The sequence below is a fragment of the Carassius auratus genome, unplaced genomic scaffold (assembly GCF_003368295.1).
Source record: "Carassius auratus strain Wakin unplaced genomic scaffold, ASM336829v1 scaf_tig00010273, whole genome shotgun sequence".
NCBI lineage: Eukaryota > Metazoa > Chordata > Actinopteri > Cypriniformes > Cyprinidae > Carassius > Carassius auratus.
In genome coordinates this window covers 47,335-67,020 of record NW_020524117.1, presented here as the reverse complement: position 1 = coordinate 67,020, position 19,686 = coordinate 47,335, and the positions used below count along the sequence as shown (strand labels likewise).

Here is a 19,686-nt window from a genome sequence, read left to right as displayed (position 1 = left end):
TTAAAAATATATATATAAATAAATACATAAATATATGTGTGTGTAAGCGTACTGTAAATAAATATTTTAAATAAACATTTAAACCAAATAAATAGTTATTATGATTATTAAATAAAGTGTTTACATGAAATATGTGCAGTATGCTAGCATTTAATTCTGAACAAAACAAAATAAACATTAAAGTGTTAACATATATTGCACTTTTTAATGCAGAACAAAATAAAACTAATTTTTTTTAAAAAATGATTAGTTTTTTTTTACATATATATACTGTGCAGTAAGCTAGTATTTAATTCAGAACAAAGCAAAACAAAATTAATTAAATAAATTAAAATAAAGACATAAATATATATGTGTGTAAGCATACTGTAAATAAATATTTTAAATAAATATTTAAGCCAAATAAATAGTTATTATTATTGAAAAAAGTGTTAACATAGATAATGTGCAGTATGCTAGCATTTAATTCTGAAAAAATAAAATAAAATAAACATTCAAGTGTTTACATACTGTATATTGCACTTTTTAATGCAGAACAAAATAAAACTCAAAAAGCATTAAAAATGTATAGTGTCTATATATACTGTGCAGTAAGATAGTATTTAATTCAGAACAAAGCAAAGAATACTATTAATTAAATAAAAATAAATATATAAATACATAAATAATTGTAAGTGTATACAGTCTAGTATGATAGTATTTAAGAGCAAAGACAATAAATACATATTTAAAATAAATATTTTAACCAAATAATTAATAAATAAAGTGTTTACATATATTCTGTGCAGTATGCTAGCATTTAATTTTGAACAAAAACAATGTAGTGTTTACATAAATTGCATTTTTTAATGCAGAACAATATGAAACTCAAAAACAAAGCCTTGAAAATTAATAGTTTCTACATATATACTGTGCAGTAAGCTGGTGTTTAATTTAGGACAAGATAAATACATACATAAATAGCATGTTTACCTAAATGCTCTGGAGTATGGCAGTACTTAATTCAGAAAAATTAAATGTTAAATAAATAAAAAAGCCCAACTAAAAGAAAAAAGGCGGTGTGATTTAATGTGTGTTAGTACCTTTAGGTCCAGTCACAGCCACAGAGAGAGGAGCAACACCAGCTTTACTGCAGTCTACAGTGAAGGATTGTGGGATATTAGCTCTCACTCCAGACCCGACACCAGGCCCAGAGATCTTCACCTTCCTGGAGTCAACAACATCCTTCACCGGCACTTTAAACGGGCTTCCTACAACGCAAACAAGAATAAACACTTTCCGGTTCAGACATTGACTAGTGCGTCTCCATGCATGCTCATGCAACTCAAACAGAGCTAGAATAAGATAAAAAAGATTTACACAGAAACGGGTGAGAAGTTAAATGATAAGTAACAACAAGGCAGTAATGACAACTAAGATCTCGTTTCCCTGGTGTAACACTAATGCACTAATGAAAACTCATTTGCGGGGGAAACTGGGACTCTGGTTAAAAACAAGCTCCGGTTTATGCTTCCTTAAGGTCTGGAGTTTAAGTGGTGCACAGGGGACAGAAAGAAAGAGGCAGGTCACGTACCGGAAATGTGCTGTCCTCCGTACGTGATGTTGACGTCATACAGTCCAGGCACATACGGGGTGTACTCAACACTACAGCTGCCATCTTTGTTATCTTTGCAGGACATTTTGGACTCGGATGGACCTTCTATAGTTATTCCCAAACCACCGACACCAGCTCCTCTGTACGGATCAAAGACGGGTGCTTAGACAATATCAGATTGTCATTATAGCATGTTTGTGATTATATACAGAACAAGATTTAAACTACTATTCAGAAGTCTGAAGTTGGTAAGATTTTTTTTTTTTTTTTTTTTTTTTTTTGAATGTTCATTTATTAGATAAAAAATAAAGTGAAAGCAGTTACTATATTTCAAAATAAAAATATTAAAAATATTATTAAAAAAATATCTAAAAAATATTTAAATTACAATTGAATATAAAATATTACAAGTGTAATTTAAGTATCATTAATAGTATTATTTTTTATTTTATTTGTAAATTAAGTAAATTGTTCGGAATTTTTTTTTTTTTTTTTTTTTTTACTTTATATGTACTTTTATTCATTTTTATTTTAGTTAACCTATTATATTTCAGTTACAGGAAAAATTGAACATATCCATTTAATTTAACTAAAATAAACTAAGTTAAAACTAATTTTTATTTCAGTCAAAGTTCATTTTATTTCAAGTCATTAAAATGCTTTAGTTTTAGTTACCTATAATACCATATATTTAAAATCACTGTTTTCTATTTGAATATATATTCTATAATTTATTTCTGTGATGCGCAGCTGTATTTTCAGCATCATTCCTCCAGTTTTCAGTGTCACATGATCTTCAGAAATCATTTTTATATACTGATTTACTCAAGTAACATTTCTGATTATTATCAATGTTGATAACAGTTGTGCTGCTTCATATTTTTGTGGAAATCGTGATACATTCAATTATCTGATAAATAGAAAATGCAAAAGTTTACTTTATGTTTTTACATTTTGCAACACTATAAATGTCTTTATTGTCACTTAATTAATATGTTGCATCCTTCACAATTAAAATACTAAGCCCAAACTTTTGAACGGTAGTGCAGGTAAATGTAATAGTTCAATTAAATGACAAATGCATGATTTTTTTGAAGCTCTTTCACCTGGTGACAATGGAGAACTGGTTGGGTTTGTTGGTCAGTGCTTCTTCCAGACCCGGGCCCTTGGCCTGCACACGTGAGGGGTCACAGCCCTCGCCCACCCCGACCTGGAACGGGCTCTTTGGAACCAGAGTCTCATCGTACAGAACCTCCACACTGTGGACTCCTGCAGCAAGCAGACAGAAGACAATCAGCACTCAGCTTCTAAAAACTAAAAACAATGGTTTTTCCTATAGCGTCTTGCTTTAATCAGACACTGCTGTGCTGCAGCTGAGAACGAGTCTGTCACCTCATAAATCCTGCTTTATTATCAGTGTTGTCTGGCGGGCTTTATTGCTGTGCTTCAAAATAAACAAGTACAAGATGAAACCTGTTCCTGTAGCTCAAACAGCACTGTTACACAAACTGTGGGAATGCATGCACTGATAAAACATGTTGCTTGCATTACATTTAGTTCGTTATTGGATAAAAACGTCTGCCAAGAGCATGAATGTAAGGTAAAGCAGTGTTTGTTGGGAAGAAACAGCCAATTCTGAAGAAAATGGGATACAATTGTTGGCCTTGACATCCAACTTGGATCAATTAATCAATGAATTAATACATTAATAAATAACATCGGATTGTCTAGGAGGTCAGCTGGATGGATGGGTAGATGGAAAAAAATTATAATAAATAAATTAAAATAAATAAATATATATAAATATATATTATTAAAATAAATAAATAAATATATATATATATATATATATATATATATATATATATATATATATATATATATATATATATATATATATATATATATATATATTTATTATAATTTTTTTAATTGATTAATATAATTGATTAATTGATACATTATTTTATTTTATGTATTTTATATATGTGTATAGGGTTAGGGTTTATAAAATTAAATACAATTAAATAAAATAATAAAAAACAATTATACAAATAATAATAAAATAATAGGAGAAATAGGAGTAAAAATTAAAAAATAATTAATAGAGTAAATAAATAAGCATATTATTAAATAAGCATGATACTCAGGCCATCCAATTGGACCTTGGATTAAAAATAGATAAACAAACAAACAAACAATTAAATGGATTATCCAGGCAATCCAATTGTATTAGAAAAAAAATAAACAAACTGTCCAGAACATCCAATTGGATCTTGAGCTATCAATAAATAAATATCTGAAGTAAATTCTCTGCAGTATGCCAGTACTGAATGAATGAATGATGAGACTGTTCAGGTCATTTAAGTAGATGTAGTGAACTGTACCATTCTCGAACGGAGTGTATTCCACGATGTAAGTCCCGTCACCGTTGTCACTAATAACACAGTCTGTAGCAGCACCTGACGGGTTCTTCACATGAGCTTTAATGTGTTGCCCACCAACTTTGGTCAAAGCTCGTGCATCCACGGTGAAGTCAGTCGTGGCCTCCCTGAAAACCCCTGGAGAGCAGAGAAGAACAGGTCTCTCAAAACAATGCATCTCCTCATTGCCTTTGAATTAAAATCATCTTTCAGCAAAATTGTTTTTAGGGCCATCTTGCACTGAAGGATTGTATTACAAAGACAGAAGCTCCTCCATTGGCTACAAGAAATTAGATGCATTCATTCTTAAAAGTGAATGGTTTGTAACCAATTTAGACTTGAGATTAATTCAATACCTTCTCCAGCAACTCCTGGCCCAAACACCTTCACTTTGCTGGTATCGACCGCCGGATCCACGCTCACTTTGGCGGGGAAGTTGGGGACGGTCTTCCCTCCGTACTTCAGCAGTAGCGTGTACAAACCGGCCGTCAGCGGGATATAGGTGACCGTGTAGGTCCCGTCCTTGTTGTCCAGGATTTCAGTCTTGGCTTTCACTCCAGAATCAGACTCGGCCTCCAGCGTCAACTGGCCCAGTCCAGCTTTGGCGCAGTCGACGTCCAGCACGCTGGTCTCGCCTACTTTGCCTCGTTTCAGCCCGGAGCCGGACGCCACCACTTTGGTGGGATCGAACGGGTATTGGATGTCTGCGTGGAAAGGCGAGCCGGGAATGTGGACGTCCTCGAAGAGAATGTTGATTAGATACTTTCCGGGTTCGGTCGGGAGGTACGACACAGAGCAGGTGCCGTCGCCGTTGTCAGAGCACTCCATTTTGGCTTCGGTTGGACCCTCGATGGTTAGACCGAGGCCACCGGTTCCAGCGCCCTTGGTGTCAATGGTAAACTCAGCAGGGGTCGCAACAAGACCGCCCTTCAATCCTGACCCAAACGCCTTGACCTGTACAGCCAGAACCACCAAGTCACAACCTCTTCTCTTCTACAAGAACCCGAATCACGCTTTCACTTCAACATACCTTGCTGGGATCAGGAGGCAGCATGGCTTCAACTGAGAAAGGGCTTCCTGGAACTGGATTACCATCATAAACGACTTCCACCGCGTAGGCACCCTCCTCTTTGGGGATGTACTTCACCAGACTGGCTCCTTTACCAGGTTGAGGCTCCACGACGCAGGGCACAGACTTCCCTGATGGGCTGGTGATCTTGACTTCCAGTTTGCCTTGTCCACCTGCTCCTCCTGTGCCGACAGCAAACTCTTGATCCTCACCCACTTGCACTCCTGGAATAAAACATTAAATGGGGTTAAAATAAAATAAAATAAAATAAAAATTAATTGTATAAAAATTAAATAACTAAATAAAAATGATTAAATAAATAAAAGTTTTACAGGCAATCCAATAGGACATTGGATTAAAATTTAAATACTTATTATTAAATATACATATTTAAATAAGCGGATTGAAATAAATACATAAAATAACACAGGATTGTATAAATTAACACAGGCCATCCAATAAATAAATAAATAGCTTAAAATAAATATGAAAAATACACAAATGATCAGGCCATCCACTGAAACTTGGAATAAAATTTAAATATTTATTATTATACATAAATATCATGTAAAATAGATAAATAATAAACAAACAAACACAATTGTCCATACCAAACAGGAGGACCTTAAATATTTTTTTATTAATTAATAAAAATATAATGTATAATATCATAAAAAAGTGATATATATATATATATTATATATATATATATATATATATATATATATATATATATATATATATATATATAATAAAAATAATAAAAATATAATAAAAATATTTTTATTTATTTTTTATTATATTATATTTTTATTAAAAAAATATATATATATATATATATATATATATATATATATATATATATATATATATATATATTAATAAAAATATAATATATAATATAATAAAAAATATATATATATATTTGATATAAATAAATAAATAAATAAATCATTAAATAAATGAAATAGAATAGCATAAATCAATACAAAATATTCAATAAATAAATAGCTTAAAATAAATAAACAAAGGAATGGCCAAAATTAAAATAATTAAAATACACATTTTCCAGGCCATCCATTGAAACATGAATTTAAACAAACAAATAAATAAATAAATAAATAACATACGATTCTCCAGGCCATTCACTTGGATCTTGCTAAGGTCCAATAGAGCAGCAACACCAACAGCGAAGGGGCTTTTACAAATAGGGTCACCACCGAAGGTCACAGTTATCACCATCTCTCCCTGAATTGGTACAGAGAAGCAGAATGATGACGCCAGAGGACAAATAGTGAAAGATGTTCAGTTCACCCATTTAAATTCCTTGAACTGTTTATAAATCTGTGATTGCAGACCCCTACCTGCTGGAGCGGTGTGTACCGGACGGTGTGGGAATAGTCATAGTTGTTAATGATCTCAAAGCCTTGAACAGGCTGTCCTTTATTAGGTCCAGAAAACTGCACGTCCAGAGGGGCTTTACCAGCTCCTTTGGTGTAAACGGTGAAGTGTGTTGGTTTTCCACACTCCACACCTGATGGTACAAAGACATCGCATGGGAAAATGAACAGAGAGACCCTAAAGTCATCCGGGTAAGATCCAGATTCTTGATGAGATCAAACTGTTTGTCATCAAATCCAACATCAAACCTGCTCGGGCGAGACCGGGTCCCTCTGCTTTCACTTTGGAGGCGTCATGCGAGGGATCCACTTTAACATGGAACGGACTGACCGGGATTTCCTGAAATGGATCATTTGACATTTTCTTGATTTAAAATGTAATTGAATAAATGAATAAAGACAGACATACAGTAGGATTGCTCTGGCCATCCAATTGTATCGTGCATTAAAATATAAATAAATAAATGAATAAAATAAATAAATAAATAGAATTATAACATGATTTTACAAACCACTTGAACAATTCATTAAAATAAAATAAAAATAATTAAATTAAACTAAAAGATATTTTAACATGGCATGTCTTGAAACAGATCATTTTTAAAAGAAAACAGCATATTTGCAAAAATTCAGAAATCATATTTTCTTGGATTATAAATGTATTTAAATGAATAAAGACAGACATAGCTTTGTTCTTGACATCCAATTGCATCTTGCATTAAAATATGAATAAATAAATAATACAAAAAATTATAACAATGTTCCAGTCCACTTGAACAATTAAATTAAATTAAATTAAATTAAATTAAATTAAATTTAATTTAATTAAATTAAATTTAATTTAATTTAAAGATATTTTAACATGGAATGTCTTGAAACAGATCGTTTAAAATGAAAACACCATATTTGCAAAAATGCAGAAATCATATTTTCTTGGATTAAAATGTGATTTAATTAATAAAAACAGACATAGGGTTGTTCTGGCCATCCAACTGTATCTTGCATTAAAATATGAATAAATAAATAATAAATAAAACTATAACATAATTCTCCAATCCACTTGAACAATAAAATAAAATAAAATAAAATAAAATTAAATAAAATAAAAATAAATAAAATAAAATAAAATAAAATAAAATAAAAAAAAATAAAATAAAATAAAATAAAATTTTTAAATCAAAGGTTCAATAATCATGTTTTCTACAGATCTCTATAGTAGTAACATTATTATTTAAGTTTATTTGGATAGGGACAGATACAATAACATAGATAAACTTTGACAGTCATCTGATGCATGTATCATAATGTTTTTAGCTAAAGCTAATTTACAACACTTGTCCCTAAGTAGGGCTTTTTGGTAAAAAAAAAAAAGGAAACAAACAAATATAGTTTCATTCACATTAACATTAATATAATAACGGAAAAGAAAAAGGCTAAAAATGCAATACAATGGGAAGTAATACAAAAGTACTAAAAGTATACATAAAGGACAATCTAAGAAGACTAAATATGAGAGCAACTTTGTTCCTGAATTAACCACAATTTGATTTTTTTTTTGAAGGTGGCTAATGTTGGGATGCATTTAAGATGATCTGGCAGAGCATTCCATAATTTTGCCCCTTTCACTGAAACAGCAACCTGGCCAAATGATGTTCTACGAAAAGGGATGTAACAATTGATTTTAGATGCAAATCTGGTGCATCTAGTACTTTGCTGTCTTGTTATTATTTTGCAGAGCAGTAGTGGAGAAGCATCATTTAAGCATTTGAAGACCAGTTTAACCAGATGCAGAGAAATAAAATTAGCAAAACTTAAGATCTTATATTTACTTAGAATTTGGCAGTGATGGTACCTTATTCTCTTCTTGTCTAGAACTTTCAAGGCTCGGTTGTAAAGACACTCTATGGGTTTGACTGATAACTGATGAGCTTGAGACCATGTGGTTAAGCCATAAGATATGTGTGAAAGAATCATAGAATTAAAAAAAATAAAAGCACAGTCGAGAGTCAGACAGTTTCTTATCATCATAAAACAGCTCAAATTGGCCCTAACTCACTTGATCGGTAAAAAGGACTTTGATTGTGAGCTGTCCAGCTCCAGGAGGAATATATTTGACAGTGATGGTGTCATTGGCATTGGGAATGATGTCAAACTCAACATCCTCTTCCTTATCGCTGACAACATTCGCTTCACATTTGATTCCAACACTGATGTCACCTGAAAAACCCCCAACACAAGAAACACGGTGTAATTCACTCATGGAAAAGCAGGGGTTTCTGTGCATGCAGTGAATCTGCTTTACCTTCTCCAGCTTCTGTGCAGTCCACGGTGAAGTGCGTCGGCTCGTGAGCCTTCAGTCCGCTTTTCTCCAGTCCTGGACCAAACACTTTGACTTTGTGAGGATGGCTTCCCTTTCCAACATTCACCTAATGGAATAAAGCCTCCTGAGTGTTAATGACAGCAAGCAGTGTTACTAGAGAATGAAAAATAGCACACTTTAAGAGTATGAATAAACAATGCAAATCGAGTCGAAGAGCATTTGATGCAAAGTCAAGTCGCTTAGTATTATTAAAGTTAGTATTTGAAGCTTTAACTTCGTTCAAGATAACCCGGAAACATGCAAATGAAACTCAAACTCACAGAAATCACACACGACAAATATTAGAACATTAAGTATTAGAATTTATTGAACGTTATTGAGTTCAGTCATGAATCAAACACTTAAATGCATAAAAGCACATGGAAAAACAATCCAACTTCCCCTTCTGTAAATATAACCAGTGTTAGTACTTCATTTGAGCACTGCATTTTTCCAGAGTCTGACATTGTGAAATGTGTTTGCACGATCAGTCAAGCAAAAGCAAGTTGCATTGTTTGAAGCTCTGCAGTGAGTTTGCTTTATCAAATGAATAACGTATGAACAATTGTGCTTTGTAACACTATGTTTGACTTCATTATAACAGAATAATCCTTCAGTTCATCTGTGCATTTAACAATTATCATTATAACTTCAGTCAAACGTATTTTGATCATATTTTTTCATTCTTAACTTCTGGAAAAAAGCAACTCTAGATTGCAAACACCACAAAACACCATTTTACAGTCAAATCAGTCAGTGTTATAATCTAATACAATTTCACACTGTGCAAAATCATCGCAAATTATCTAGACATTAAAAGTCATTTTAAAATCACTTCATGTTAGAAACATACTGAAATGGAATTGGATTTAGTGCTTTTGCAGCAAAAGAAACACGTCAAGCAGTAATGTATACTTCTCTTAAAAAACAAAACAGGAGAAAGCAATGGATAAATAGATTTGGAAAAATATGAAAACTAAAATGCACCAAATTTGATACAGCTACTGATTTTTTTTTAAATGTAGTGAAAAACAACAACAATAAAATACAATGCTTTTGTCCATCCTACTAGTCTTATGAAACATGCAATGCAATTATTTTGCATAACATAATGTGCATTTTCTCCGTTTCATTCCCTAAAGCCGTGATCACCAATGCAAATATCTCATATCAAGCGTTAAAATCGAAATAAACAGCTGACATTATCTGACCGAGAAGCAGCGGCGCTCCATGACGGAGGTGGTTATGATGATGACAGGTTTATCTTTGGCTGCTGAAGGGTTAAGAGCACCAGCTATAGTTAGTGTGTTAGTCTCCTTTGTGTTTGTGATAATGGTTTTGGCCTCGGTCTGGGTCGCTCTTACCCTGAAGGGGCTGTTGGGAACACTGACGCCTCCCCAGGTCACGGCCAGCGTGTGTTTGACGGCCGAGGTCGGCGTGTATGAACAGGAATAGACATTATCACCGGTGCTCTTCACCTTCACGTCGATGGGGACGCCATCTGCATCCTGGGAAAACAAATGAATTCAAATGTTTAACTCGGAGCGGTTTGTGTCACTTTTATTGGCTGGTGCTTGCCAACCTGTGCGATTATTCTCAGCGGCCCGTTTCCAGCGTCTTTGGCCTCGACGGTGAACTCAGCAGGTTTGTTTATGATACAGCCCGTCTTCTCCAGTCCTGCTCCGTAAGCCCTGACCTACAAACAAGAACACTTCTAATAAACTAGTAAAAGCAGTAGGGATGCACGATATTGGATTTTGGCCGATATTCGATATGCCGATATTTTCAAAATAATTTTGGCCGATGCCGATACCGATATCGATATATATACAAATTTTTCGCCTGATATATTTAAACTTTAATTTTACTGAAGAGAAATCCATGTTTCTCTTCTGTACTGATTCTACCATAAATTTATTATTTTACAAATGTAGACAGACATTCACATCTGAAAAACAGGTCAATTATTTCACTTGGAGAATATCGGTTTGGCTCATCGGCAGAAATATTCATATCGGCCGATACCGATGATGGTCATTTTAAGCTTTTATCGGCCGATACCCATGTTGTGCCGATATTATCGTGCATCCCTAAAAAGCACCAATGCAATCTCCTTTATTTTTGATTTTTCCTGGGATTTTTTAGCACTTTTTGCAACAGCAATACAATCATTTAAAGTAGATTTATGTTGAAGTTGTTTAATGCATTTTATTTCTGAATTATTAGTTTTAATTTCCTCTGTTGCACTAAGATGTTTGTGCTTATGGAGTAAAAGAAAAACTTTCATATTTTTGCCAATTTCCCATTCATTTCCTATGGCGGGTCATTTTTGACCCGAAGACCCTCAGTGTGACTATTTTTTTTACGACCACTTAGACTTTTCAAATCTTGTCCCCAATATTTGTGTTCATATAACAAGTACCAATAAAGTCACCAAGTTTCGGACCATTCCGATGAAGCTACGATTTTTAACATTAAAAAAATATATATTTCGGGTCATAAATGACCGAAGAACCTCAGAGGGTTAAATCAAATGTTTGCCAGTATTTTAAAATAAAACACAGTGTTTTAGCTCATCCTGATATTCTTAAGAAACATGCAATGCAATAAAAAAATTTAAATTAAAAAAATATTCCATTTAAAACAGATTTAATAAATGTTTTGTACTTGTGTGTACATACATACATATACATACATATATATATATATATATATATATATATATATATATATATATATATATATATATATATATATATACTTATAAACTGTGGCAATACAATCTAGACTTAAAAATTTAAATGTATTAAATTAAGCATTTAAATAAATTACAATAATGAGAATGTGTTTAGAATAAGAAGACTTATTACTATTTTTTTAATTGCATCATTAATTGTGAATATGTTTTTTAAGTTCTATTACTCTCAACAGGTTATATCAATATTGTATTTTTTTATTTCATTTTTTTTAATGTTTTAAGTGGGTACTACACATTGCCACAATTTAAATATTTTATAAATAGTATAAATATACAAATAGAAAAAAAAAACGTCATTGCATAAATTGTGAAAAAGTTATATATATATATATATATATATAAACCTTTTCACAATTAATGCAATGCACTTTTATATATATTTATAAAACAAAATATTTAAACTGGGGCAATGTCTAGTACTCACTTAAAAATATATTAAAAATTTTAATAAAAATAATAATAATCTGAAATTACTAATATTAAATACAAAAACAATCAGAAGAAAACAGAATGCTTTACGATACTGAGAGTTTTGGGGAGAAATGTGCTTAATGGTGATGAAAGTAATCTTGTTCACCTGGTTGGGGTTGCTGGCTTTGTCATCAGCGACGATGTGGGCCATGAAGGGACTGTCTTCAATGTCTTCATCATCACACATGACATGGACGGCGTATTCCCCCGATTCAGTGGGCCAGTACCTCACATTACACGAGCCGTCGTTCTGATCATCACACTCGATCCGGGCCTGAGATGGACCCTCGATGGCGAAGCCTACAGAAAGGAAGGTATTTACATCATATGATCATAAACAGGTTGATCTAAATGTGACTGTGATAAGATGTGTGAAGATCTGTGATCTCACCCAGCACTCCGATGTCAGTTCCGATGGATTCAGCCACAAAGTCCGCAGACTTGCCCACAACGCCCCCCTCCAGCCCCGGACCCCACGCACGGATCTTCTGCTGTCCAGCTTCAGAGCCCACCTGAACCTCGAAGGGGCTGAACACAAGAAAACAAGATCTAACGTCACATGTATGCATGGAAGGAGTCGATCTCCTGATGAAATTTCACTCCGCAATCAGAAAACAAACAAATTATATATTGCATAACAAAAATAAGCCTTGTTTTATCACCATTAAGATTTTATGCATTTAATTCTAAAGAAACCAGAAAAATGAAGCACATTTTCTTTGCAAATAATGTAACACAATTTTTTTTAAATATTCAAACTGTGGCAATGCAATCTACTTTATGCAAAAAAAAATAAAAAATAACATTTTATGTACCAGGCATATTTTAGTATTATTTATATTTTCTGGTCAAATTTATTATTATTATTATTATTATGAATTAGCTTTTATTTTTATATTTTCAGGTTTAAAAATGTAAATTAAAAATATAATTAAACCTTTAAATTTAATTTAATTATTACAATAATGGAAACCTGTTGGAAATAATAAAAAAAACTTCACAATTAAATATAATTAAATATGTAGCTCCCACATTAATCTATACATGCAAAAAAAAATAAAAAAATGAAATCACTATTGAGGATAAAACTTCAAAAAAAATGTTTTGAAAAAAATCTTCATGCATTACAATAATGAGAATTTGGGGCAATAATGTGCTTAATTTTCATGAAAATAATGTAAAATTGCATAAATGGTCTTAAAAACAAGCTTTATTGTCTTTAAGCAAAATACATCTATTATGAGTTGAAATCTCAAAATGCCATTATTTGTCAATAAGACACAAAGCTAAACACTTTATTTTGACAGCTTCAGCAGCACAAACAGAGCTGACGCCTCTAGTAACTGAGAATGATCCATTTCCAACACAAACACACGTCATAAATCTGCGCTCGGACTCTACGTCAGCAGAAACCTCTGAGAGAGAGTGTGTGTGTGTGTGTGTGTGTGTGAGGCTGACGTCCAGCTGAACAGGAGGTCGATTGTGTTCAGTCTAGCCTGTCTCTTTCACTCAGGCATTTCGGCTCCTGCAGTGCAGCCATCTGATTGGCCGATCTGCCATACATGTGATCACCAGGAAGACCACACACCACGCCGTCTTATAAAACCCTGACGAAATCTAAAAAACACCTTAAACAGGTTTTGTTGGTGCTGCATGCTTCTGCATAACCACACGTCCACAAGCAGAGCGAGCACAAATCCGACTCTAAAGACAGTCGTCGTTCTCTTCCTCAGTCTGTTGAGTAAGATGTTTACTCTTCTCTGTCTGGTGTGACTGAACCGTTTCCTGGACGTGTCTTCATGCATTTCCACCACGTTACACACTAATGAGTCTTCTTGGCAGTGAACACTATGGTGAGCGGCATGAGCAAACCTCATCTACACATACAATAATAAAATCATTCATGCTGTGATAGATCAGCATAAGTTTGTTTCTACTGGAAATATAAACCAGGTATGTTTTATATGTTATGCACCAGTGTTATTTCAGTTTTGTTTATATACTATTATTTTATTTATTTATCTTTTGATTTAACTTATTTTTTTTATTTTCAGTTTTCATTTTAATTTAAGTTTAAGTTAGCTTTAATTTAGTTTTTACTTATATATATATATATATATATATTTTTTTTTTTTTTTATTCGTTTTTACAAATATTTCTATTTAGCTTTATTCCAATTAAATTTTTTATTTCAGTTCAAGTTTTACATCCAATACATATTTCATCTACTGTAATAATACAGTACATATTTGAGTTTTGAATATATTTATTCATTTTAGTCATTTTGGTACTGCAACAAACTTAGTTTTTCATCTAATAATTAAACTTTATTTGTATTAGTTTTTAAATATTTCTATTTAATATTTCTATTTAATATCAAATTAATATTTTTTAGTTTGGTAATTTTGCTACTTCAGCCTAAATTTATTTTAGTTTAAGTTTTTCATTAATATTTTTAAAAGCATCTTATTTTATTTTTTAAAACAATATATTTATATTGAGCTTTCATCTATATTTATTTCTGTTCTTATTTTAAGTTGGTTTTCAATCTAATACTTCATAATTATAATTATTTTTTTTATTTTTATTTTTTAACAAAAAGATTTCAATAGTAAACAATAACAACAGGTTCTGTGTTTACATTAAATATAATTTTCTCTCTACTCCAGTGATTAAAACACGTTACAAATGATCTGTCATGTACAGTAGTATATACTCCGTCATGGACAAAACCCTTTCACATGCACAAACAAGCCGTTTGCAATCAGACAAATTCCCTGACAATAAACCCAGTCTTGACTGAAATCCCAGCACATGCACAGATCATCTCTAACACGTTCTGTTCTGATTTAGACCAAACACACACATTTACCCCAACCTTCGAGTGTTTATATACGCCTATGCCTCCATACACAAACACTCATGATCAGATTCATCCGGCTGGCAGATCTGAATAACAGTTTACAATTTACAAGCAGTTTATGTCCGGATAATATTTCACTCCAAAATAAAAAAAAACTATGTTTTATATATATATATATATATATATATATATATATATATATATATATATATATATATATATATATATATATATATATATTTTATTTGTGCATGTATATATATATTTTTTTAATGGAAAATTTTCTTTAGCATTAATGTGATGCAAATTTGTATGTTTTTAAAGGCCATCTATGCAAATTTAAAAAAAGAAAATGAGTTAAACATTTAACATTATAATGAAAAAAATTAACAATTCCATCATTTTAAATATTATTTGAAATTATAAATGTGTATTACCCACTTTAATCTATGCAGATTAAATTTTTTTAAATCTTATAAAAAATAAATATTACAATGAGAACCTTCTGATAATTATTATTAAAATCTTTCAATTAACGCAATGCAATTTTTAATAATTATTTATATTGTGCAATGCATAGCATCCACTTTAATCTATGATTAAATAGATTTAGATTTAACTGATTGATAGATTTTTTTAATATACATATATATTTGATTTAATTCAAAATATATTATTTAAAAATATTGTTTATACTATGTATAGTACCAAAATTAATAAACACAATTTAAATAAAATTCATAATTTAAAATATTCATTTAAAAAAAAAATGTTATACTGTGGCAATGTGAAATAAAAATGTATTTTCATTTAAGATAATATTGTTACATTTTGTTTAAATCATCTAAAATAATCTATGCAAAAAAAAAAAAAATTCAACCTGTATTTTATGATTGCTAGTACTAAAAACATTTTGTTCAGATATCAGTGACCACGACGCTGTCATATGTGAACACACTCAGGCCGTAAAGGTGAGTTTTAGAGCGGTGTTCGTTACCTCTTCAGAATGTGCTGTCCGGCCCAGGTGATGCTCACGGTGTATTTGCCAGGTGTTTGTGGATAATATTCATAAGAGTAAACGCCGTCTGAAGCGTCCTTCTGTTTCACAGGCTCCTCTAGACCTTCTGCAACAGAAGAAACTATTCAGTCACAAACCATTAGAGAAGAACAGCACGAATAAAACACATTCTCCCAATGCATTTTTTATTCCTATGAATCTGAGGATTATGAAGATGAACAGCAGTCATGTACAGGATCACGTTTGCTCAGGGATACACTTGTGTCCTGTAAGTTATAGCGGACTCAGTGACTCATCTGTGACCCGGTCGGTCGATGATTCGTCTGGGAAACTGCCCCGGCTCACTCCAAATACTCAATCAGGACGGGGTGATCGTGTGTTTGTTATTTGGTCACTTACTGGGTCCTTTAACAGTGACCTTCAGATCACCACTCCCAGCGTTACGGGTGTCCACCTTAAAATCAGCCGTCTGACGCACTCTCACCCCTCTGGGCTGCAGACCTCGACCGGTGGCACGACACGCTCCGGGAACAGACGCTGAAACACACAAACACACACCATATGTGACTTACTGAAAGTTAACAATAAGCATTACTGTGCAGTAGTAGTACATATTTTAATGCATCGTCAGCATCTGAGACTATCTTCATTAAAAAACCTGAATTCTACTTCCAGCCTTTGCCATCTTTATTCTTAGTAGAGCTTTTAGGATTAGGAATAATCAAGAGCTAAATTTGAACTTTACCATATATAGGACATGATGAATGTTTTGGATAAATGCTTGAGAAATGTCCTGAAATAACATCTTGCACTGTAAAATGCATACTTAAGCAAATATCCTGTGGGTCTAATATAAATAAAGATTTTAATACATTTACTGTAAAAGACAGAATAAAATCTTATTTATATATTTAATAAATAAATATGCAAATAAATGTAATTCTGTTCATGCATATATATTTTTTATAAAAATTCAACTTTTACATTATGTATAAATATATATAAAGAGAATAAATATAGTACATACTGTATACCATAAAATATATATATATATATTTTTTTTTTTTGCATATTTAATAAATAAAATATGCAAATAAATGTAATTCTGTTAAAGAAATGACACTTTTACATAATGTATAAATATATATAATGAGAATTAATAAAGTACATATATCATAAAATATACAATTGGTTTGCATATTTAATAAATAAAATATGCAAATCAATCTAATTCTGTTAATGCATATATTTTTTTAATAAAAATTTTACTTTTACATAATGTATAAATATATATAATGAGAATAAATAAAGTACATATACCATAAAATATAAAATTGTTTTGCGTATTTAATCAAATATGCAAATAAATTTAATTTCACTATTAATGTATGAAGTATTTTTATACGTATAATATATAAATGTATATGAGTGTACTCTATAAAAAGTAAACAGTCTTTAGATAAATGAATATAGTACATACTATAAAAAAGAATATTTATAAAAAAAATAATAATATGTAAATGTAATATTACGAATTGTTATATTTGTAATTAAATATTAAATGGTTTATAATTTATAATTTTATGCGTGTGAATGGAATATTATAAAAGAAGGATTAAAATATTTATTTGCATGTTAAATAAATATGTATATACTGTATATATATATATATATATATGTGTGTGTGTGTGTGTGTGTGTGTGTTTATAATTATTAAATATGCAAATAAATATTTGAATTTAAATTTATGACTATTTGAATTTCTGTCATTATTCATAGTAGAGTTTTCAGGAAAAGTTATTTCCAAATCTGAACTTTGCCACCAGTGATTCAACATTTATTTTGGCATTTTTAAAGCTCATAATGGATCTATGAAGCTCGTTCATTTGCTTGTGAAATGTCCTGAAATAACATTTTGAGCTGTAAAAGTCCAGCTATCCGTCTCCTGAGGGTCTCGTTTGGTTTTACGGCTCATGTGTCTGCTTTCCTTGTTCAACAGTTCCTCGAGATCACGCTCATCCTAACCTGCACACCACAAACAGCATCCTGCGGGAACACTACAGCTACCGGCCAAACAAAACCACTCAATTACAGAGGGAAGAGAAATATAGAGCTGATATCCCACTGAACCACAATAAAAGAGAAAAGTCATTCCTTTATAGGGCTGCACGGTTTTGTGGATTTTTCTGATTAAAAAAAAAAAAAAAAAACAATAAAAAAAAACAAATTTGAAAAATTCGCAATTTGTACAATTTGGCCAAAAATGTTGACATTATTATTAAAGTCATTTGGATACACATTAATAATCAAAATAACTAAAATAATTAGAACTGAAAAACAGTAAAATAAATGTTTTAGAACTCTTTGAGATGAAGAACAAGTGGCATGATGCAATCATCACATGATTCAACAATGCTCTCACTGTTCGGTTTTAACAGTTAAATTCAACTAATTGCTAAAACAAGCCTGTTGAATCAGCGGCATGATAACGTTTAACCACACGGGAAATCAATTAAAACAGAACTGCCGCACGTTTGGAAAAGCTGTTTCAGAGAAAAGGAATTTTGGTGTTTTACAAGGTATAAAACGCTCAGTGACGCACAGCCAAAGCATGAACAGAACAGACCGAGACTACAGCAGGAACCAGCGTCATCAGACTTCAATCAATCAATTTAACAAGCCATGTCGTTACTCGAAATAAAATAAAACTGCACTGAAATAAATAAATATATTAACTATACATATATAACATTTTAATTTTCATTTAATGTGACTTGATGTGTTACAAAAATAATAATAATAATAAATTATAAAACAAAAATGACTCACAAAATTACTTAAACTTATAAAATATAAATAATGTAAAAATAATATTTAAACATTCAAAATAAAAAAATAAAATAATGGTATTAAAATAACACTAAAATAAATTTATTTCATTTGTCGTCTAATAAATTTAATCTCAAACAACAAAAAAAGTGCATAAAAACCCTAATATTTGAATGTGAGCTGGTCCATCAAAAATACAAGCACTGAACACAAACACCAATCTAAAAATCCCCAAAATATTCCACTTTATTTAATACATAAATGTGTATAATGTGAATAAATATAGTACGTATACCATTAAATAATTAATAAAGTATTTGCAAATAAATGTAATTTTACTATTAATTTAATAAAATAAAAATTACATTGCTAAATATTTTTTATATTAAAAAATTTGAGGATAGTACATGCACTATAAAAAAATTATAATAAATTATTATTATTTTTTAATAAACTACATATTTCCTTATTTCTATATATATAAAACCCTAAAAAAAAAATCAAACGAAGGTCATGTTTAACGAAGCTGGCTGCATCACACACACCACAAACGAGTGCATTATTTACTAAAACACTAATCGACCAACAACATATTTAAGCAATTGTCAGCTCAGAAAGAGGACGCTGGGTAGTGTCTGTATTTAATTGCATGTAGTACCTGGGCCGATGTTGACGGTGAAGGGGCTCTTAGGGATGGCGATGCCTCCGAATGTGATGTTGATGGTGTGAGGGCCGGCCTGCATGGGTTTGTAGCTGCAGCGGAAGACGCTTTCACCCTTGTCTTCCATGATGGCCTCCACAGTGTTTTTATCACCCAGAGGGTCTCTGATGACGGCCGTCACGTCCCCCACTCCTGCTCCTGATTAACACAGACAGCAGAGCGTCTACAACACATGTCTTCT

The 19,686-nt window shown here is 31.5% G+C and overlaps 1 protein-coding gene across 1 annotated transcript in view; it reads right to left on the bottom strand.

Annotated features, from left to right (window-relative positions):
* Window positions 1-19,686, bottom strand: part of LOC113072774 (filamin-B-like) — a 58,870-nt gene that overhangs the window by 9,355 nt on the left and 29,829 nt on the right. Inside the window, exons 7-24 of the mRNA XM_026245742.1 lie at window positions 19,443-19,643; window positions 16,355-16,492; window positions 15,935-16,061; window positions 12,466-12,602; window positions 12,181-12,374; window positions 10,428-10,541; window positions 10,210-10,353; window positions 8,789-8,912; window positions 8,543-8,703; window positions 6,736-6,826; window positions 6,451-6,620; window positions 6,217-6,334; window positions 5,048-5,310; window positions 4,374-4,971; window positions 3,982-4,155; window positions 2,701-2,863; window positions 1,574-1,734; window positions 1,083-1,250 (exon numbers count right to left, since the gene is read on the bottom strand). Coding sequence (XP_026101527.1) covers window positions 1,083-1,250; window positions 1,574-1,734; window positions 2,701-2,863; window positions 3,982-4,155; window positions 4,374-4,971; window positions 5,048-5,310; window positions 6,217-6,334; window positions 6,451-6,620; window positions 6,736-6,826; window positions 8,543-8,703; window positions 8,789-8,912; window positions 10,210-10,353; window positions 10,428-10,541; window positions 12,181-12,374; window positions 12,466-12,602; window positions 15,935-16,061; window positions 16,355-16,492; window positions 19,443-19,643 — 3,246 coding nt within the window. The remainder of the gene's footprint in view (window positions 1-1,082; window positions 1,251-1,573; window positions 1,735-2,700; window positions 2,864-3,981; window positions 4,156-4,373; window positions 4,972-5,047; window positions 5,311-6,216; window positions 6,335-6,450; window positions 6,621-6,735; window positions 6,827-8,542; window positions 8,704-8,788; window positions 8,913-10,209; window positions 10,354-10,427; window positions 10,542-12,180; window positions 12,375-12,465; window positions 12,603-15,934; window positions 16,062-16,354; window positions 16,493-19,442; window positions 19,644-19,686) is intronic.